General features: G+C 32.3%; 2 protein-coding genes and 2 long non-coding RNA genes across 4 annotated transcripts; 2 read left to right on the top strand and 2 right to left on the bottom strand.

Annotated features, from left to right (window-relative positions):
• Window positions 1–718: 718 nt before the first annotated feature.
• LOC127905346 (uncharacterized) lies at window positions 719–2,549 on the bottom strand. The gene is made up of 3 exons (XR_008059265.1): window positions 2,335–2,549; window positions 1,534–1,605; window positions 719–982 (listed from the first exon to the last, which is right to left on the bottom strand). It is a non-coding gene; the product is annotated as an uncharacterized LOC127905346 (long non-coding RNA).
• A 2,077-nt stretch (window positions 2,550–4,626) lies between these two features.
• LOC112327446 (uncharacterized) lies at window positions 4,627–5,983 on the bottom strand. The gene is made up of 2 exons (XR_002981647.2): window positions 5,416–5,983; window positions 4,627–5,255 (listed from the first exon to the last, which is right to left on the bottom strand). It is a non-coding gene; the product is annotated as an uncharacterized LOC112327446 (long non-coding RNA).
• Window positions 5,984–8,140: 2,157 nt separating this feature from the next.
• LOC7454363 (uncharacterized) lies at window positions 8,141–9,350 on the top strand. The gene is made up of 4 exons (XM_002306840.4): window positions 8,141–8,308; window positions 8,441–8,559; window positions 8,661–8,794; window positions 8,908–9,350. Exons 1-4 carry the CDS (start codon window positions 8,257–8,259, stop codon window positions 9,038–9,040), a joined length of 438 nt encoding a protein of 145 aa, XP_002306876.1. The 5' UTR covers window positions 8,141–8,256; the 3' UTR covers window positions 9,041–9,350.
• Window positions 9,351–15,053: 5,703 nt separating this feature from the next.
• Window positions 15,054–17,651, top strand: LOC7477620 (phenylcoumaran benzylic ether reductase Betv6). The gene is made up of 5 exons (XM_002306841.4): window positions 15,054–15,350; window positions 15,466–15,600; window positions 16,638–16,875; window positions 16,971–17,174; window positions 17,273–17,651. Exons 1-5 carry the CDS (start codon window positions 15,168–15,170, stop codon window positions 17,437–17,439), a joined length of 927 nt encoding a protein of 308 aa, XP_002306877.3. The 5' UTR covers window positions 15,054–15,167; the 3' UTR covers window positions 17,440–17,651.
• Window positions 17,652–17,792: the final 141 nt, after the last annotated feature.

Consider the following 17,792-nt stretch of genomic DNA (forward strand, 5'->3'; position numbering starts at 1 on the left):
CTATTATACACCTACAATCCACCCATGATGATGGACCTTGTGCACATAAAGGTAGAAATCCAGTCCTATCTGGATTTTTGGTAATACATTTAAACTGTATTTCAAAATATATTGAAAAAAAAAAAAGACATTATACACAGACAGCACCTAATAAGCAAATCCAAATAAAAACTGGTAGGTGACGATAATATTGTTTGGGTCTTGACCCATGTGACGTGGGGAGCCCACAATCACTGACCGGCAAGTCCTTGTCAGATAGGTTACCAGCAAGAGTCACTCTTATTACACGTGCAACCCACTCTAGCCTAATGATTTTCTTTAGTCAACAACGACCCAGGACTGAGAAATCTAATCTCCTTACATTGAATGCACAAGATCTGTGTACTGTGATACGCCGGGAGGGCCGCGAGCCAGGTAAAATTTTTTCAACATAAAAAAATACCAAGAAAAAAAAATCATTGGTTCAATTGATATTTAAATAATAAGGCGATAAGGATCCTAAGCTCCACGTTTTTTTTTTTAAAAAAAAAAACCAAGTTTTAACAAAACCAATCTATAGGGATTCAACTAGAACCAGGCTCTGATACCACCTTTGTCACGACCCGAGTCCCGGGTCCGTGACCGGCAACGCAGGAGCGGTGCCGGAAGGACACCCCGCCCGTGCTAAGCCTCAAAACGGACATATCAAACGAATAATTTATTTCAAAAATACGCAGCATTTCATAATCTTCAGAAATCTTATATTATTCAAAACTGATGAAACCAAAAGATAGTTTAAAACTCCTCATCAGTAATTAAAACAAAACAATAATCCATAATACTCATTACATTGTCAAAATCCAAACTTAATCAAAACAAGGTAATAGTGGAGCGCCTAAGACATCGAATCAAATAGCCTTGAAAGATAAGCAAGGCATACCGACCCAAAACAGAAGAAGCAGGAACACTCAACAAGGTTCACCTGCTATCAGAAACTAAGAACCTGAAATAATATTAAGAATGAGGGGTGAGTTCAACCAACTCAGTGAGGGAATAATAATTAATATACATTTTAGATATTCTTGATATTAATAGTTCGCAAGATCATTTATCTTGATGTACATATACATATACATATCATATACATACTAAATGTATCATCATAACGTAGTGGACTATATGTCAGAGATCAGATGACACCCGAAGGTGACCACTGTGGGATGATCAGTCGCCACAGGCTGATGCCTCTCTCACCAGCTAGGTATACATACAGAATACTATGTGCACATATGCTAACTACTCTCCGTTAGCATGGAGTTACTGACAAGTCCTATATCAAGGCATAATAGATATTTACAGAATCATCAGAGAAACGTAGATCATATTAAATAGAATATAGTTCGACAGATTGCGAGTGCAAATTCAAGAATAAATGAGTACTCGGAAAATAAGCAACATATATAAATATTCAAGAAATTAACGAGTTGTACTCATTGTATAATCAACATACATATTTACTTATCATATATGCATATTAAAGATTATTCCACTCACCCGGAAAATATAGAACTAAAAGGAATGTCAGACGAAAGACCCGAAAATCCTATTGAGGATCGTTAGGAGAACCTACAACAATATATGAAATATACTCAAAAAATAACTCAAACAAAAGATCCCAATGCATAAAATAAAATCAGCTTAGTCTCCTAAGTTTATGGACTAAAACGACAATTTTCCAAAACAAGGACCAAAACGTAATTTTACCAAAACTGGACCAATCTGGAAAATACATAACTATACTGAATTTTCACCCATAAACCATCCTTAATTCTGTCTAGAACGAACCAGGGACCGAACTGTAATTTTCATAAAGTTCAGGGACTAAAATGTAAATTCCCAAAATTAAGGGACCAAACTGAAAATATTCCAAATCAATTATCAAACTCAGATTCATCATCCTTAACCTCATAATAACACTGTCCAGAATCTCAAAATACAATTAGGGGTCAAATTATAATTTTCCCAAAGTTTAGGGACTAAACTGTAATTTCACAAATTGAGGGACCAAATTGAATTTTCGTCATCTTCAACCTCAAACCCAGAATTTCACAGATTACCTACTGTCATCACCTGATTTCTAACACAATTTCACCATTCAAATAAAATCATAACTCAAAATCATCATCTTTACCTCCAATCTCTCACAATCAACTAATTAACCAATTACCCACAACAATCAACCCATAACCTTCCAATTAATTCATCAATCAAACTCAAAACATAATATTCAAAACCCTAACATTTATCAAAATAGAACTTAAAGCTTAAAGAACACACATTTATACATAATCTTACCTTTAAACTTATTTTCCTCTACTTCTCTCCCTTTTCCCTTCTCTTCCCCTCTTTTCTCTTCTTCTTCTTCCTTCTCCCTTCTCTCTCACGGTTTGCTCCTTCCATTTTCAGATCCCTCTTTCTTTCTTCTTCTTTCTTCTATTTATATTTATCAACTATTGTTCAATTACCACAATACCCCTCATTTAATTATACTTACTTCTAAGCCTCCAAGGGCTTGGTTGCCCTTTCCTACTAATTTATTTGCAAAACATCACAGAGACCTTCCTAATGTCGTCTTAAAAGGTAATATTTGGTGGCCGAACAGCACAGAGGTCATTCACACACTAAAACGTGTGTAATATTTTTATAAATAATATTTAATATATATCAATTACAGAAATACACTGAGTAACCTTCAAATATACTATAAAGCCATTTTAAAATGAAAAAAAAAAACTCTGTTATGTTAATTTTATTTTTAAATGCATCAAAATAATTATATTATTTTGAAAAAAAATTAAAAAGACTTAAACACCCCTAATTAATAGACATTTGTTTTTCTAGTGTTAAATTAATAATTTTACTATGTAAAGAAATAATAATTAATTTAACCTATATAATTTATAAAAAAATAATTATATCATAGTAAAAAAATAATCTTGCCCGAACTAAGTTGATCCTGGCAACCCAAATATCTTATTATATATCCCATCCAATAAACACCTTAATATACATAAATCGAAGCTGACCTCGTGTTTCTTCGTGGAGCCTAGGATTACAACGAGGAAAGTATTTTTAATATCCAAAAAGTGAAATCTCGGTACACAAAAAAAGCTCACCTAATTAATTTACAATTTATATGCTATTGGTTTGCAGGCTTGATAGTAAAATAAAGGAAATTTTTATGATGTTAAAGAACTCTATTTTATATAATATATTTTTTTAATCTTCTCCCTCTTGTTTTTATCTTCTTTATGTCTATTTTTATTTTATGTTGCAAGTATTTAGTATTTGTAGCGTAAGAACTATAAAATTTCTTGTAAAATATATAATTGTTTTTATTATTATTATTAATGTGGATGTCCGGGTCAGCTTGTGTGTACCTCGATTAATCTCACAATCCCTAAAGTTAATGATCATGTAAGCCTCCAATAACCTTGAGGTTTGTGAGACTCGAACTGATGATCTCTAGGGAGCAAATCTAAAACTTGACCAGTGAACTACACCCTTCAGGATTTTGTAAAATATATAGCTAGTATGTTGATAGTGTAAGGGTGAAGATAATTTCTTGAATTTGAAGCTTAATCGGAAGGACTAGTACATTTTTCTAGAATATGTTTTGAAGAAGATTTTAAAAAGTATTTAAAATATATATAAATCCAAAAATTTCCTCAAATCACTACTTATTGTACATCACGATATATATTGGATGGTGAGATTACTAACTCTTAGCATGTGTCTTAGACAAACGTAATTATTTTGCCCCATTAAATTGAACATGATCAATACACTTCTGGGAAGATTTATGTCCGGTAAGATGATTTTGAGTTTTGTATACAAGGTTTATTTAACTCTTTTTAAAATTATTTTTTTATTTTTAATATTAGCTTATTAAAATTATCAAAAATATTAATTTAATATTTTTTAAACACAAGTAAAAATACAATATTAAAGCCTTCGCTATGGGAATTAAATCATACTATAAATTAACCAAAAGTCCTGTATTAATTATGGTATCGATCGGTTCATTTTCGCAAAAATACTTTGCACCTCGACAAGGACCGTAAATGAAAGACTCTCCTTCAGATCTTAGCGACGGCAATTATTCATCGAATACTCACGTCCTCGACTGCTAAATTAGCTAGATTACTTCTATACATTGTTAGAACTTGAAATCTTCATTGATTTCAAGATTTCAAGGCTAAATTCCCCTCTAGCTCTGTTGTGATTGTAAGTTACATATACAAGTTTTAGGCGGTGTTTTATTATTGTTTTGGAATAGAAAAAAGGGGATGGTGAAAATAAAAAAAAACTTGTTATTTTTTATTTTATTTTAAAAATATATAAATTTACTCTAAAATCGGTTTGGAAACAAGTATGTTTTTATGTCTTCTTTTTATTTTAGTTTTTTTATGTTTTTTTTTAACAAAGAGATTTTTTTTTTAATCTTAAAGAACATATGAAATTAAGCTCATTGGAAGGGATTTTCTCTTACATTCTTCTAAGAGACATGTTTAATTTACAAGTGCATCATGATCATACTCACTCTAGATTTAGAAAGAGATCGAGGCATGCGTGGGGACTCAAAAATGGAAAAAAAAGTTATTCAATTTGAACTTTCCATTGGAAAAGAGAGTTGCGAGAAATATATTAAGCTCAAATCAAATCAAGCACATCAATTCCCATCTGTACAAGCTTGATTTAGTTATGCAACTACTTTTTCTAGATTATATGAAACATGGCAAGACCGATCTCCACTCTTTAGAACAAGCTCAAATGGAAGGAGCCAAAACATCTAGTTGTCTTTTAAACGACAGGAGGTTAGATCATTGATAGAATTGAAACGTGGAGCCCTTGTTCCATGCATTGAACTGACCCCATGTAATAGATGGTTGCATCAAGCTTGTTATGGTTGGAAATTTCCCAGCTGGTAATATATGCCAACAGGGACAGACGAAGGTGGCTCCAAAGCATGAATGTCATTGGCGTATTCGAGGTGGATAAGATTTCTGGGCAGCCATGAGCCACACAAACTATATTCATGCTATAAAATTTCAGTTCTTCTGATTGTTTGATTGATGAGTTTGATGCCATTGCCAGAGTAAGCAATGCCAGCGAACGAGGTATGTAACGCGTCTTCTGCCAAAATTGAGTCCCTACTTGATGCATGGCATGGATATATGGTTAGTTTTGCCCAACCTAGCTATTTGCCCACCTTCCTTTATTGACCAAAAATAGGTTAGTTTTCAATGAAGTCAATGATGAAGATATTTTGAAACTCATGCAAATTCAAATTAATGATGAATGATTCTGTAGGCACAAGCCCACAAGTAAAATTTGAAAGAAAAGCATGCATGTAGCCATGATCAAAGCACTTACCTGTTCACTCTGTCCCTTTTTATGATGGCGCAAAGGGACAGCCTTCAAGTTGTGGCAAAAACAAGTGACAACCTTCAAGTTGTGGCAAAGATGATGCTCGGAATTCAGGCGCTGTCGAGTGCTCGTGAAAATAGCGATAATAACAGCCATGCAGACCTGAAATCTAGCTAGAAAGTAAACCAGCTGTTGTTCATTTTGAGTTTTCTGTGGTTGAGAAGTGAAGAAAAAAGAGAATTAGGCCTTTTATTGTTTCGTTTTCAGAACCTTTCCGTGTCTTGGTCTCATGCTCAAAAGTGGTTCTCCTTTACCTTTTCTATCTTCTCATCTCCTTCCTTGTCCAGCCCTCTGTATCGAAAAGTGTGGTTACCAGCGATTCAATTGAAAATAAATCTAATATCGCATAAAGAAAGCTGTCTCTGCCCGTTAAAAGAAAACTTTTCTTTTTTGAGAGATTAAAAGAAAACTGAATTAAGGTCACCTATCATCCATTCTAGATTCTCCAATTTCAGTAGATGATCAGCAGTCCATTACTTGACCCCAAGCAAGCAGAAATCCTCCTCGTGGGTGTTTTAAAAAAAGAGTGCAAGTCGACAAAGTCATTTAAAAGGGACTTTCGCCATCAATCCCCAGACTCGAACATTTCTGTTTTCGTCGTAAATTCTACCGGTCCATATTTAAAACCATAATTATAGAAACCAACTCGAGAGTCTCGGTCTAGTTTATGGTCCGAATTGATAGTTAACTTGAGTTCTGATTTTTTTAAAAAAAAAACTTTGATTGTATCAATTTTCATGTTAACATGTTATTGGGTTAAATTTACTGATCCGAGTAAAGTTTTATAACCATGGAGTTGGGTTGCACAAGCACGAATTAACCGTGATCATATTATATTAATATGATTTTAAAGTAGAGGATGGAAGGTGTCATCTAAGATTTACACTGAGCAGAACCATATTTTAACCCAAAAAGCTTGGTAAAAAGTGTAAGCCCACTCCGAGCTTCACCCTGAAGGTTCCCTAGCACATACCATTAAATGACCTATAGAAGACGATACTCGATCCAGTCCGATTGCTTGAAACTTGAAAGTGGCAGGCAGGGTTTGGAGATGGGCTGTGACTGTCGGCTCAATCCGGTTCATTTAATTACATGGTCTTTATGAGCATCGCCTCCTCCTGGCCCAATAGACGAAAGTCGAAATAGAAGGGCGAAGATACTTTTTTTGGCGCCATCAATCCATTTCGATACAGACAAGTCACGGGCAAATTGCTGCAAGCTAAATAGCTATAACAGTGCAGAAACGAAAAAGTCTTTACATTCCCATCATCTTTGAATCCTGCCTGTGTCGCCGTTTGTATATTTATGAATCTGTGGGCAGTGGCTCGAAGTTTCATGGACAAGAGTTGTTCGAGCTTATCACAATCATAGATACCACTTTAGCACCAACCTCGTCAATAATGAAGTCAAGAGGCTCGCCTCCTTTATCTAGTTAAAATCACGAATTAACTTATATAATTATATAATTTTATGAGTTAATATATATATCTAACATGTAAAATTAAATTAAAATTTAAAAATTAATAAAAGCAGATTTAACTCATATACAATCAGTAAACTCAGTTTCATTTTACAAGTTTATTAAATTTATGATATTAACCAAGTTAGGTTCAAATTTAACCTTAAAATATATATTGACTAATTTTGCGAGATTAAACATATTTTTCAAACCATACATTGGATAAAGCTGAAATTTTACAAGAAAATTTAGACACATGAAAATATATTGTGGTAAATTTTTAGATCAAATGAAGTTCCGGAACATAATATTTCAGAGGGTTAAAGTTAGTAGACGAATCTTGTCAAATATGTCAAACTAAATCTTCGTGTACTATTTGGGACATATTTAGAACTACCAGTAGAATTTTGTTGCGATTAAAGTTGGGCTAGAAACTAGACATCTGAAACTTTTCAATCATATATCGTAGACCCAATAATTCATCAAGACAAGATAGAACGACATGTTTGAAATCAGGATTCAAATCAGCCAAGAATATGCAAAAATTGGAGTTTCGGGCTACGTGAAGGAATTTTAACATGAAGATTTTTATTATTATTTTATTTTATTTATTTATTAAAAATTTTCATTTAAATTTTTTCTAGCACATTAGATATTGTTTAGAGGTTTATTTTATTATTGAATTTTATGTTAGTTAATTACTAATTTAGGCTTATTAGTTTGCAGCTCGAAAGGGGTCTATTATAACTTATTGTGATGAGAACAACTAAGTTGTCATCAAGTTTATGTGTATTTCCTACCATTTAGTGATTTCTCTATATTGAGAAGTTTTGTTATTAGACTTTTTATTTCTTCATTTCATTAATTTATTAATTTATATTATTTATTTTTTTATTTTATTTAGATTATTTATTGATTATAATATTATTGACTCTCTTTATCAGATTTTAATGTAATTTAATTTTTTAGCTAAAATTATTAATATATAATTAATTAAAATAAATTATTTATAATTTTATGATTTTATAATGTGTCGTGTTAAAAAAAGTTATTGTTGTTATTTTTTTTTTTTTTTTTTTTTTGACAATCTTGAACACCCATTTGTTTAATTTAAAAGGAGGTTACTTTATAAAAATTACTTTATATATATATATATATTTTTTTTTTTTTCCCCTACGTACGAACGGACAGTAACAAATATTGGCAAAGGATAGGAACAAGAAAAGGATGAGAACGTAGACCCCGCACACATCAGCAATAATAAAAGGTTAAAAAACATTCACTCATGCTAAGTGCTTTGGTTCAGGCGATTGAAAGCATTTGAGAAAATGGGATCTTTGATGGCTGGTTGGGACTCACCTGTCCCTGATCCTAGATCAAGTAAATAATCTTGGCAATCATGGTTGTCTATTTTTCCTATGACACACATGCAGCTTTCATTTTGTTTTTCTAATTCGTCTGGTGTTAATTTGGTTTGTGTGATCTGTGGTTTCTGATGAGTGAAAAATTCAGTGCAGTACAGGAGAAATCGGTCACTTACTAGAGGAGAGATCGATGCTTACTGGAGATTAAAGAAGAGAATAGAAGAGGATCATCTCAAAGCTATTTCCGGTCTATCCAGTAGCAGTCAGGTCTATTATTTTCTATGGGCAGGCTTTTTTCCCCCCCTTTTGCATGGATACTCTGTATCTTTACTTAAAGAGGTACCATGATCATGCCATGTATGTGACAGGATGGCGTGGACGAGGATCATGGAATAGAGTTTCAGAGATCAAGCTCCTTACCTGCAGCCACTACCAAGGAGGGGTTCATGGACATGGAGACTGATCGAGCAAGTTTGGAGCAACTTATCAAGAAAAATGGCTGGTAATTAATTAAGCTAAAGCCTCAGCAACAAACCCATTACAGCAACAAGTTCAAATTCAGGCGTGTTTTAATCTAGTTTCTGCTTTTTAATTAAGCTAAGCTGGTTATTGCAGGTGGGCAAGTAGCAACTGGGCATTCCTAAATGAGCCGCCAGTTCTGGAACGTTCTTCTAACAATTACACACCGCAGTTTCACGTTGCTAGCCTTGCCACCTCAAAATCCAATACTGGAATCAATGCGCAGTGATGGCCTTTCTTCCTCTATATAGGACTGCTGTGTGTCCGCCGTCTAGCTTGCATATTCAAGCCCCTTAATATCTAAGCTGCTACGAGATTCCGGATTTACTTCTTTTAGCTAGGGTACCAGTACTTTGGTAAGATAGTGTTCATATGGAGTGGACTGTGATGAGTGGATTTCCTAGTGTGTGTCTGTATACATATATATTCCCTTCCCATCTGATCTGTACATGTTAAGAGTGTAAAATAGCTGGACATGCAAGATAATTGACTTGTAGTATCTGGTGTTCTTCGTATCTACTTTTGGATACTGTTTTCAATATATTTTTTTTGTGATTTTGTCGGTACTGATATTAAGAAATTAAAATATAACCAAACACACTAATCAATCTTATGCTTAGAGATGCTTAGTAGGCTTTAAGGATCGGTTATATAATTATGAAAAGAAATAACCAAAAAAAAAAAAAAACACTGTAATCATGAAACAAACATTGTTCAATTCATATCAGTTCAAAAGAGGGATTGGGCCTCCTGGAGCCGAAGTTCACAAAAGAAATGGAGCCCCGGAGCCCCCTGTTTTGGGCTAACTATGAAGGGTTTGAATGGGCCTATTGTCTTTCCTTTAGCTCACACTAGATATGTTGTCAGCGCGGTAACCGAATAATTTTTTTTTCAATGTAAAAGAAATAATAAGTTAGCAAACAATTCGAGCCGGTTAAATTAACAATTTAAATATTTTTAAAAAAAAACTAATAACAGTAAATAAACCAACCAAGAAAAACAATGAAAAAAAATCACAACCGAGCTTATTTGGATTATCAAAAAAATCAATATTGACTTAACGGAAGGAAACCAGAAAAAAAAAAAGAGTCAAACTTTAAAAAAAAAAAAATAGAAAACATTAGCTTAAAAAAGAGAGAAAATCAAGCAAACCTGGGGAACCATTTAAACTTAGTCTAATCTAAAAATTACAACTTGTTAAATAATGGACTCGAGTTCAATCAACAAGCTTAAATGTCATCCAATTTAATTTTGAAGGATGAAACCGTTTAAAACACTATTAATAAAAAAACTTGAAAAAAAATGAACAACAAAAAAATGGGGCTAAATTTTAACAGGAAAAAACCCAGTGAGGATAAAATCCAAAAAAAAAAATTATTGCAAACAAAATAAATTACAATTAAAAGAACTAGGACTAAACTTGAAAGATTAAAAAAATCATATAAGGTGAAATAAAAAACAATTGTTAAGGGCTAACCTAATAGAATAATAATAAAAAAGTTTTAAAAATGATAAAAAAAAATAAGACAATCAATTTAGAAAAAGGAAAAAAAACAAGACACAACTCTTAAACCTAGTCTAATCTCTAAAAGTTCAATCCCGTGAAATTTTTTACCCAGATTTAATCAAGAAACATAATTCTCTACCAATTTAATTTCAAAAGACAAGATCGGTAGAAAAATACTAATAAAAAATTTGCAAAAGCAATAAAAAGAACGAAGATAAAATTTGATAGGAAAAACTCAAGGATGATGCAACTTAATAAAAAAAAAGTAAAAAATGACCCCATATAAAATAAATATAAATTGCAAGAACAAACACCAAATTTAAAATATTAAAAAACCATGGGGAGTGAAAATTGAAAACATCTATAAAACCCAAGTAAACTTAGACAAACATCTTATACTTGATCAAATCTTAAAAAGCTCATAACCCATGAAACCTTAAATCCAAGTCTTACCATAAAGTTTATTACAAGGTAATTTAAAAATATAAATTTAAAAAACTTATCAAAGCAAAAAAAAAAAAAGATAATAAAAAAAAAACATTGAGCGAACCCGGCAACCAACACGGGTCCACAAATCAGACACATAACCCATGACAAGAAATTGGGATGATCCTATAAATAAATAAAAAAGAGAAAAAAAAAACATTGGCAAAAAAAATGCTTTAAAAAAAGACTGAAATCGACTCGGACTAATCCTCCAAATCTATTACTTGGGTCATGAGAATGAGGTGACCTCAGTAAAAGTAAACAAAAAAAAAACAAAGAAGTAAGATTCTTAATCAAACAAACATCGAGGGGTGAAATTGAGAAAAAGAAACAATAAAAAAAACAATGCAAAAAAATAGCAATTAAAAGAATTATGACTAAATTCAACATAAAAATTAAATGAAATTAAATATCTATGAAAAAATCAAAAGAAATTAAATGTTTAGGGATGAAATTGTACAAAACAAATCCATTAAGAAAATGATTAAAAAACAACAATTAAAAAAATTATGATCAAATTTGACATAATAATAAAATTAAAATAAATGTCTAGGGGTGGAATTGAAAAAAAAAACCAATCAAGAAAATGATTCAAAGAAAAAAAAAAGAAATTAAAAGAATGAGGACCAAATTTGAAAACAACTTAAAAAAATCAAATGATCAAGGATGAAATTGAAAATAAAATCCAATTAGAAACAATCAATATAAATAAAACAATTGCAAATAAGAGAAGAGGGACTAAATCAAAAGAAAAAAACAAATTGAAGGCTTGGCCGAGAAAGAAAGAGAAGGAAAAGAAGGAAATAAAGAAAAAGAAAAGCAATTTCGATCCAAACCACGCCAAATCACCATACATGTGCCACCTATAAAGGAAGATGACGCCGAGATGAATCAAATGATGTGGCAGGATCATGATTATAACTGCCAGAGCCAGCCACACTTGCTACCAGAAGGCAGAGCAGCGGGTGACGCATGAGAGCAAGCGTCAACAACTTTTTTTTGTGCAACACCGAAAATACCTTTAGGACTAAACAATATTAACAGGTAAATCATTGTTAAATTACAACCAAAACCCTAAATCTAAGGCTTACAAATTTGAATTGTAAGAGTAATGTAGTAGTTCGATTGTTATATAAAATTTGAAAATATGAAAATATCCTTGTGCATACGGCATCAATTTTTTTTTATTAAATTGTTATATTAGTAATTTTATTGTATATTTAAATATTCAACTACTAAAATAACCTTGTACAATCCTTAAAAAAATATTTTTGTAATCATGAAAAAATCATCCTACCCATAAGCCAAGATAAAAGATAAAATAACCGAGGGATGAAAAAGTCATGATACTCGGGATAAAAGCCAAGACGTTTATATGTTGATGAAAACTAATTATTTATTTGAAAATTTTAAAGACACCCCACCACGTCAGCATGGTTAATTAAACAAAAATAGAAATTGGATGTTAGCTCAGGATCTAAACCTAAAAAAATTAAGAAAATAAGAAAAACAATATTATCTATCGCTAAAATCTTTTGAAATTATTCCTGACGTCACTTGATCGGTGACCTCCATGGCAAGTTGACAAGTGGAATACAAAAATATATTGTTTCTATTTGAATGGGGTTTCGTGTGCTCAATTTTAAATAATGAAATTAATTGTAAAATAATCGAGGACCACATTGGATCCTAATTTTACTATATGGAATAGCAATAGTGAATAAAATATAAATATCGTTAAATCTGATTTAAAACTCCTCTAAAACTTAACTTGAAATATATATTTATATTATATGAATATATTTATAAAATATTTAGAATTTTTTATACAATATAAAATATATATACATAACTCAATATTGACATAAAACACACATATATGTATAATATTTATAATTTTAACATTTAATACACATGCACACTTTGAATATATATTAACTATTTTATTTTTTATTAAATAATAAATAACAGTAAGATAATAGATACATGTATGGATACAAGAAACTTGATAGAGTTTATGAATATGTAAATGTTGTATTCAATAGGTAATAAATATGGTATGAATATTAAAAAATTCAATCATTAAATATTTATTATCATTCTTATGGGTTGGATGAGTTAACTTGAGTAAATTCAAAATAATATTATTTCTAGATTTTTTTAAATAAATAAAATAATATTATTTTAGTTTTTTATATAAAAAAATAGATTAAATCTTGATCATGTCACGAATTAATATTTAAAATTAATTGATTCAACTATCATCTAGTTAATTTAAAACTCCACTCAGGTTATAAATATACAATTCATTGTGGAGCTAAATCGGATGTGCCAAAAGACAAGACAGATTGCACCCAACCGCCTATAGTTTTATAATAAAATATCGAAATAATTAATTAAGATTCTACGAGATTAAAGGATATAATAGTGTGATGTGTGAGCCACACAGAAATGTAGTGATATATAAGGTCCCACTTGAGCTTCGTTCCTGTAACCTTGTCTATATATTAGCTTTTGTGTTTACTTTACTTCGTGGGGTTTGACTTTAGGTGTACCAGAATCTTTGTTTTTGTAGTGGTATCATACTTTTAAAAATAAAAAAAAATAAAATATTTTTTTTATATCTTTGAATTATTTTAATATACTTATATTACATATAAATTTTAAAAATAAAAAATTATTTTAATATATTTTAAAATAAAAAACTTAAATTTTTTTGGTAACACTATAACAAACAATAATTTATAGCCGCGGACGAACACGGCAAGCCCTTTTCTTCATAATGTTCTTTGAAGTTTCAAGCATGTAATTATGCGTAATTTTCTTTGCACAACAATTATGATAATGTTAAAAAATTATCTCAACGCAATAATTTAAATTTTTAGGTGAAGTTATAGGATATGATTTATATTATTCTTTAACACACTCCCTCAAGTGAAAAGTCTTCTGGGCTTGAAACTTGCACATACCGATATTATCTTGTGCTTAATTTTTATTAAATAAATGGGGATGGTGAGATTCGAACTCGTGACCGCTTGATTATTAAAACTCTGATATCATGTCAAAGAACCATTTTAATTCAATAGCTTAACTTTTTATATGAAGTTTTAAAATATAATTTATATTATTTTCTAACAGATGACAACCTTCAAACTTGATGTTCCCAAAATTAATAATCCAAAATATTTCAATTTTCAACCAAGCTGTCGTTATATCATAAAATTAGCTAATGTTGTCCTTGAGTTTATGTAAACTATATCTAATTTGTCTTTTCATTTATTTTTTAATCCTAAAAAAATTATTATATCACACAAGTTGCACAGCAACTTTTTATCCTAAAAATGCCGCCTTTATTTTTCTCCTCCTCCTCCTCCTCCTCCATCGGCTGAGCTGGAAGAACATGATAAAATCAATCACACAATCCCAATAAATCTGGACCATCCATTTATTACACCCACAAATCCAAAGATCTATATCAAACCTCAAGTCCTCCTGTCGGAACAAGATAAGATCACCTGAGCTAAAAAATCCAAACGGATATTCATCTGTAACGAACACAAATTTATCCCTACATTCTTCTTTAAAAAAAAATCTATGAAAAGATTCAGTACAAGTTGATTGAACCTTTGCTTATCCTGCTTTGCCCTGAACGTTCCTCCGAGTTATGCCTCCAAATTCTAGCACGGTGATCTCTCTCTCTCTCTAAATCCTCAATTTCGAAATTATCTCTAAAAATCTCGACCATTTGTTTCAATCCCATGTTAAACTTCGAAGTAAACGGAGTGTAGATAAGCCAAAATCCAGTGAAGAAAGGGAACCATCGACCTTCACTATCTCAACATCAAGCGACGATGTTTTCCTCTGTTTTTTTTAACAGAATTAATGGCTTGTGTTTTTTTCGGACAATACAGGTGAATCAATCAACCAACCAGAAAAGGATTTACTAGTATGATAATGGATTCTCTTTTTGAATACCAACCAGAGAAGGATTTAATTTTGATGCATTCAAAGTTAGATTGAAAATAACAAATTAAACCCAAAAGAATAATTGAGCATCAAAAGAATAATTTTATTTTTAATAAAAATTATTAAACTGTCGATGTGGAGTAGATTAACTCGAGTTAATAAGTTGATTCGAGTTGATTTGATAAATAATTAAATTAATTAGATTTAAAAATAGTTAGGTAACTTGAAATGACCATTAACCCATAATATGGCCACCGGTTTTTACCCCTGTTACTGACAACTATCCTTCAGTTTTGTCCATAAATTGTGCTCGCACTGGTTCACATCTCCAAAACAACGTTGCTCTCTTCTCCTTGTTAAAACTTTCTTGGTTTCTTTCCGAAACAATTTCACAACAATGGCTGACAAAAGCAAGATCTTGATCATTGGAGGCACTGGTTACATAGGAAAATTCATCGTGGAGGCAAGCGCCAAGGCCGGTCACCCCACTTTCGCTTTGGTTAGAGAGAGCACAGTCTCTGATCCTGTCAAAAGAAAACTTGTCGAGAATTTCAAGAACTTAGGCGTCACTTTGATAGATGTACGTAACTGCACATATAAACTTCTTCTGCCATGTTTTTTCTGCTGTTGTTTTCTTGGTTCTTTGCAGAAAAGGAAATGTATTGACTGTGTTATACTCTGTGGGGCATTTGCAGGGAGATATCGACGGCCATGACAATTTGGTCAAGTCAATTAAGCAGGTGGATGTGGTGATATCAGCAATTGGGAACATGCAAATAGCAGATCAAACCAAGATCATTGCTGCCATTAAAGAAGCTGGCAATGTTAAGGTTGGTCCATGATCATATTTTACTTTCTGTTTCTGATCAAGTTATCCCATTATATTTAACCTTAGAACCGTGACATTGAAATATTTGCGTGAAGGGTAAATCAAGTGAGCTTAACTCTGTTCTTCAGTAGCTACTTCTACAGATGAAAGAGCCTCAAAAAGATCCTTAATTATTGTGTCGCTGTCAATTTTGCCCCCGACAAATCATTGTAAAGGCCCAAAAAACTTTAATTTTACAATCGGGGCCTTCTATTAGAATTTATCAAAATAAAAAGTTAATCTTAATACAAAAAAAGGTCATTTATTACAAATTAAAAATCAAATATCGATGAAAAGATTTAATTGAGAATTTCTAAATGGGGATAAAATTGATATAAAAATTTGTATGTGGGCAAAATGGAGACTACCAAACAGTTTGGGGGCCATTTTGGCAAAGATAAAACTTAAATCACTGAATACTATTATCATGGAGACTATTGTATTTCTCTTGTTGTTTTTATCAATTTGTCTGGAAGATCATCCATGTGACATGGGATTTTTATTTTTAATAACAATAACAGTGAAATCCTTGTGTGTAGGGGTGATCATTTTCGGTTCAGTTCGGTTTTTATCAAAAAAAGTAACCAAACCGAATTTTATTTTTTTTGAAAAAAAAAACCGAAACCGAACCGAAACCAGGTCAAACCGACCGGTTTCGGTTCGGTTCGGTTTTTTAGGGCAAAAACTGCCGGTTTGGCTCGGTTTTTCCGGTTTTGGCTCGGTTTTCTCGATTTTGGCTCGGTTTTTACGGTTTGGCTCGGTTTTCCGGTTTGGCTCGGGTTTTTTTTCCGGTTTTTTGTCGGTTTCGGTTTGGTTTTTTCGGTTTTTTGGTTATAAAACCGAAACCGAACCGAACCGGCCGGTTTTTTCAAAAATTTAATCGGTTTAATCGGTTTTTTTTTTCGGTTCGGTTTTTTCAGTTATTTTTTTTCCGGTTTTCTCGGTTTAATCGGTTTTCCAGTTTTTTTGCTCACCCCTACTTGTGTGTATTGTGTTCAGAGATTTTTCCCTTCAGAATTTACAATGGATGTGGATCATGTCAATGCTGTAGAGCCTGCGAAAACTGCATTCGCAATGAAGGCTCAGATTCGGCGTGCCATTGAGGCTGCGGGGATCCCCTACACTTATGTGTCTTCCAACGGCTTTGCTGCATATCATCTCGCTACGATGGCACAGCTTGGACTTACTGCTCCTCCTAGAGACAAAATCACTATCTTAGGAGATGGCAATGCCAAGGGTAATAAACAATATGCTGTTGTTAACTCTCTCTGTGAAATATGAGGTGGGAAACGAATTAGCCTCATGGTTCTGACATTTATTTTGCTCCAACAGCTGTTTTCAATAAGGAAGATGATATTGGAACCTACACCATCAAAGCAGTGGAAGATTCTAGAACATTGAACAAGACTGTCCTAATCAAGCCTCCTAAGAACATTTACTCTTTCAATGAGCTTATTGCCCTGTGGGAGAAAAAGATTGGCAAAACCCTCGAAAAAACCTATGTTCCTGAAGAGAAACTTCTGAAGGACATCCAAGGTCATTGAAATTCTCCTCTATAAATCAGAATGCCAACGAAGAAACCATGTTGGTGGTGATTTTTATCTGATTTTTAATCCATTTCTTGATTTTTGCAGAGTCTCCAATTCCGATTAATATTCTTCTGTCAATCAACCACTCAGCCTTCTTCAACGGTGACATGACCAACTTTGACATTGATCCATCATGGGGGGCTGAGGCCTCTGAGTTGTATCCAGATGTCAAATATACCACCGTGGAAGAGTACCTCGATCAGTTTGTCTGAGGCATTGACATCTCCTGCTCTCCAGTTATCAATGAAATAAACAGTCGAATAGTTAGAAATCTGGATGTATCTTGCAGATGAGTGTTTGTCGTAGTCAATGAGTTATCTTTCAGTGTAACCTTGTAAAATGTTTCTCTGCTCTGGTTAAATGCCATGGTTTGTATCTATTGATGGAAAATATATATGATTAATATAAACAAAAATCTTCTCCACTTCTTTCTCTAGCTTAAACCAGCAATACGCTAGATAGGTACTGAGAAAAGTTGTCAATGGATGGAAGAAGAAGGGCTGGTCCCCATGACAATCCCAAATGGGTTTGCTTTCTATGATATTCATGAGAGACTTTAATCCAT

This window comes from Populus trichocarpa, chromosome 5 (assembly GCF_000002775.5).
Source record: "Populus trichocarpa isolate Nisqually-1 chromosome 5, P.trichocarpa_v4.1, whole genome shotgun sequence".
NCBI lineage: Eukaryota > Viridiplantae > Streptophyta > Magnoliopsida > Malpighiales > Salicaceae > Populus > Populus trichocarpa.

Coding starts and splice junctions, on each gene's coding strand:
- LOC7454363 (XM_002306840.4), top strand. CDS start 8,257: ATGGGATCTTTGATGGCTGGTTGGGACTCACCTGTCCCTGATCCTAGA. Junction 8,309..8,440: donor TGTCCCTGATCCTAGATCAA/GTAAATAATCTT, acceptor TGAAAAATTCAG/TGCAGTACAGGAGAAATCGG. Junction 8,560..8,660: donor GTCTATCCAGTAGCAGTCAG/GTCTATTATTTT, acceptor TGTATGTGACAG/GATGGCGTGGACGAGGATCA.
- LOC7477620 (XM_002306841.4), top strand. CDS start 15,168: ATGGCTGACAAAAGCAAGATCTTGATCATTGGAGGCACTGGTTACATA. Junction 15,351..15,465: donor TAGGCGTCACTTTGATAGAT/GTACGTAACTGC, acceptor GGGCATTTGCAG/GGAGATATCGACGGCCATGA. Junction 17,175..17,272: donor ACTTCTGAAGGACATCCAAG/GTCATTGAAATT, acceptor TGATTTTTGCAG/AGTCTCCAATTCCGATTAAT.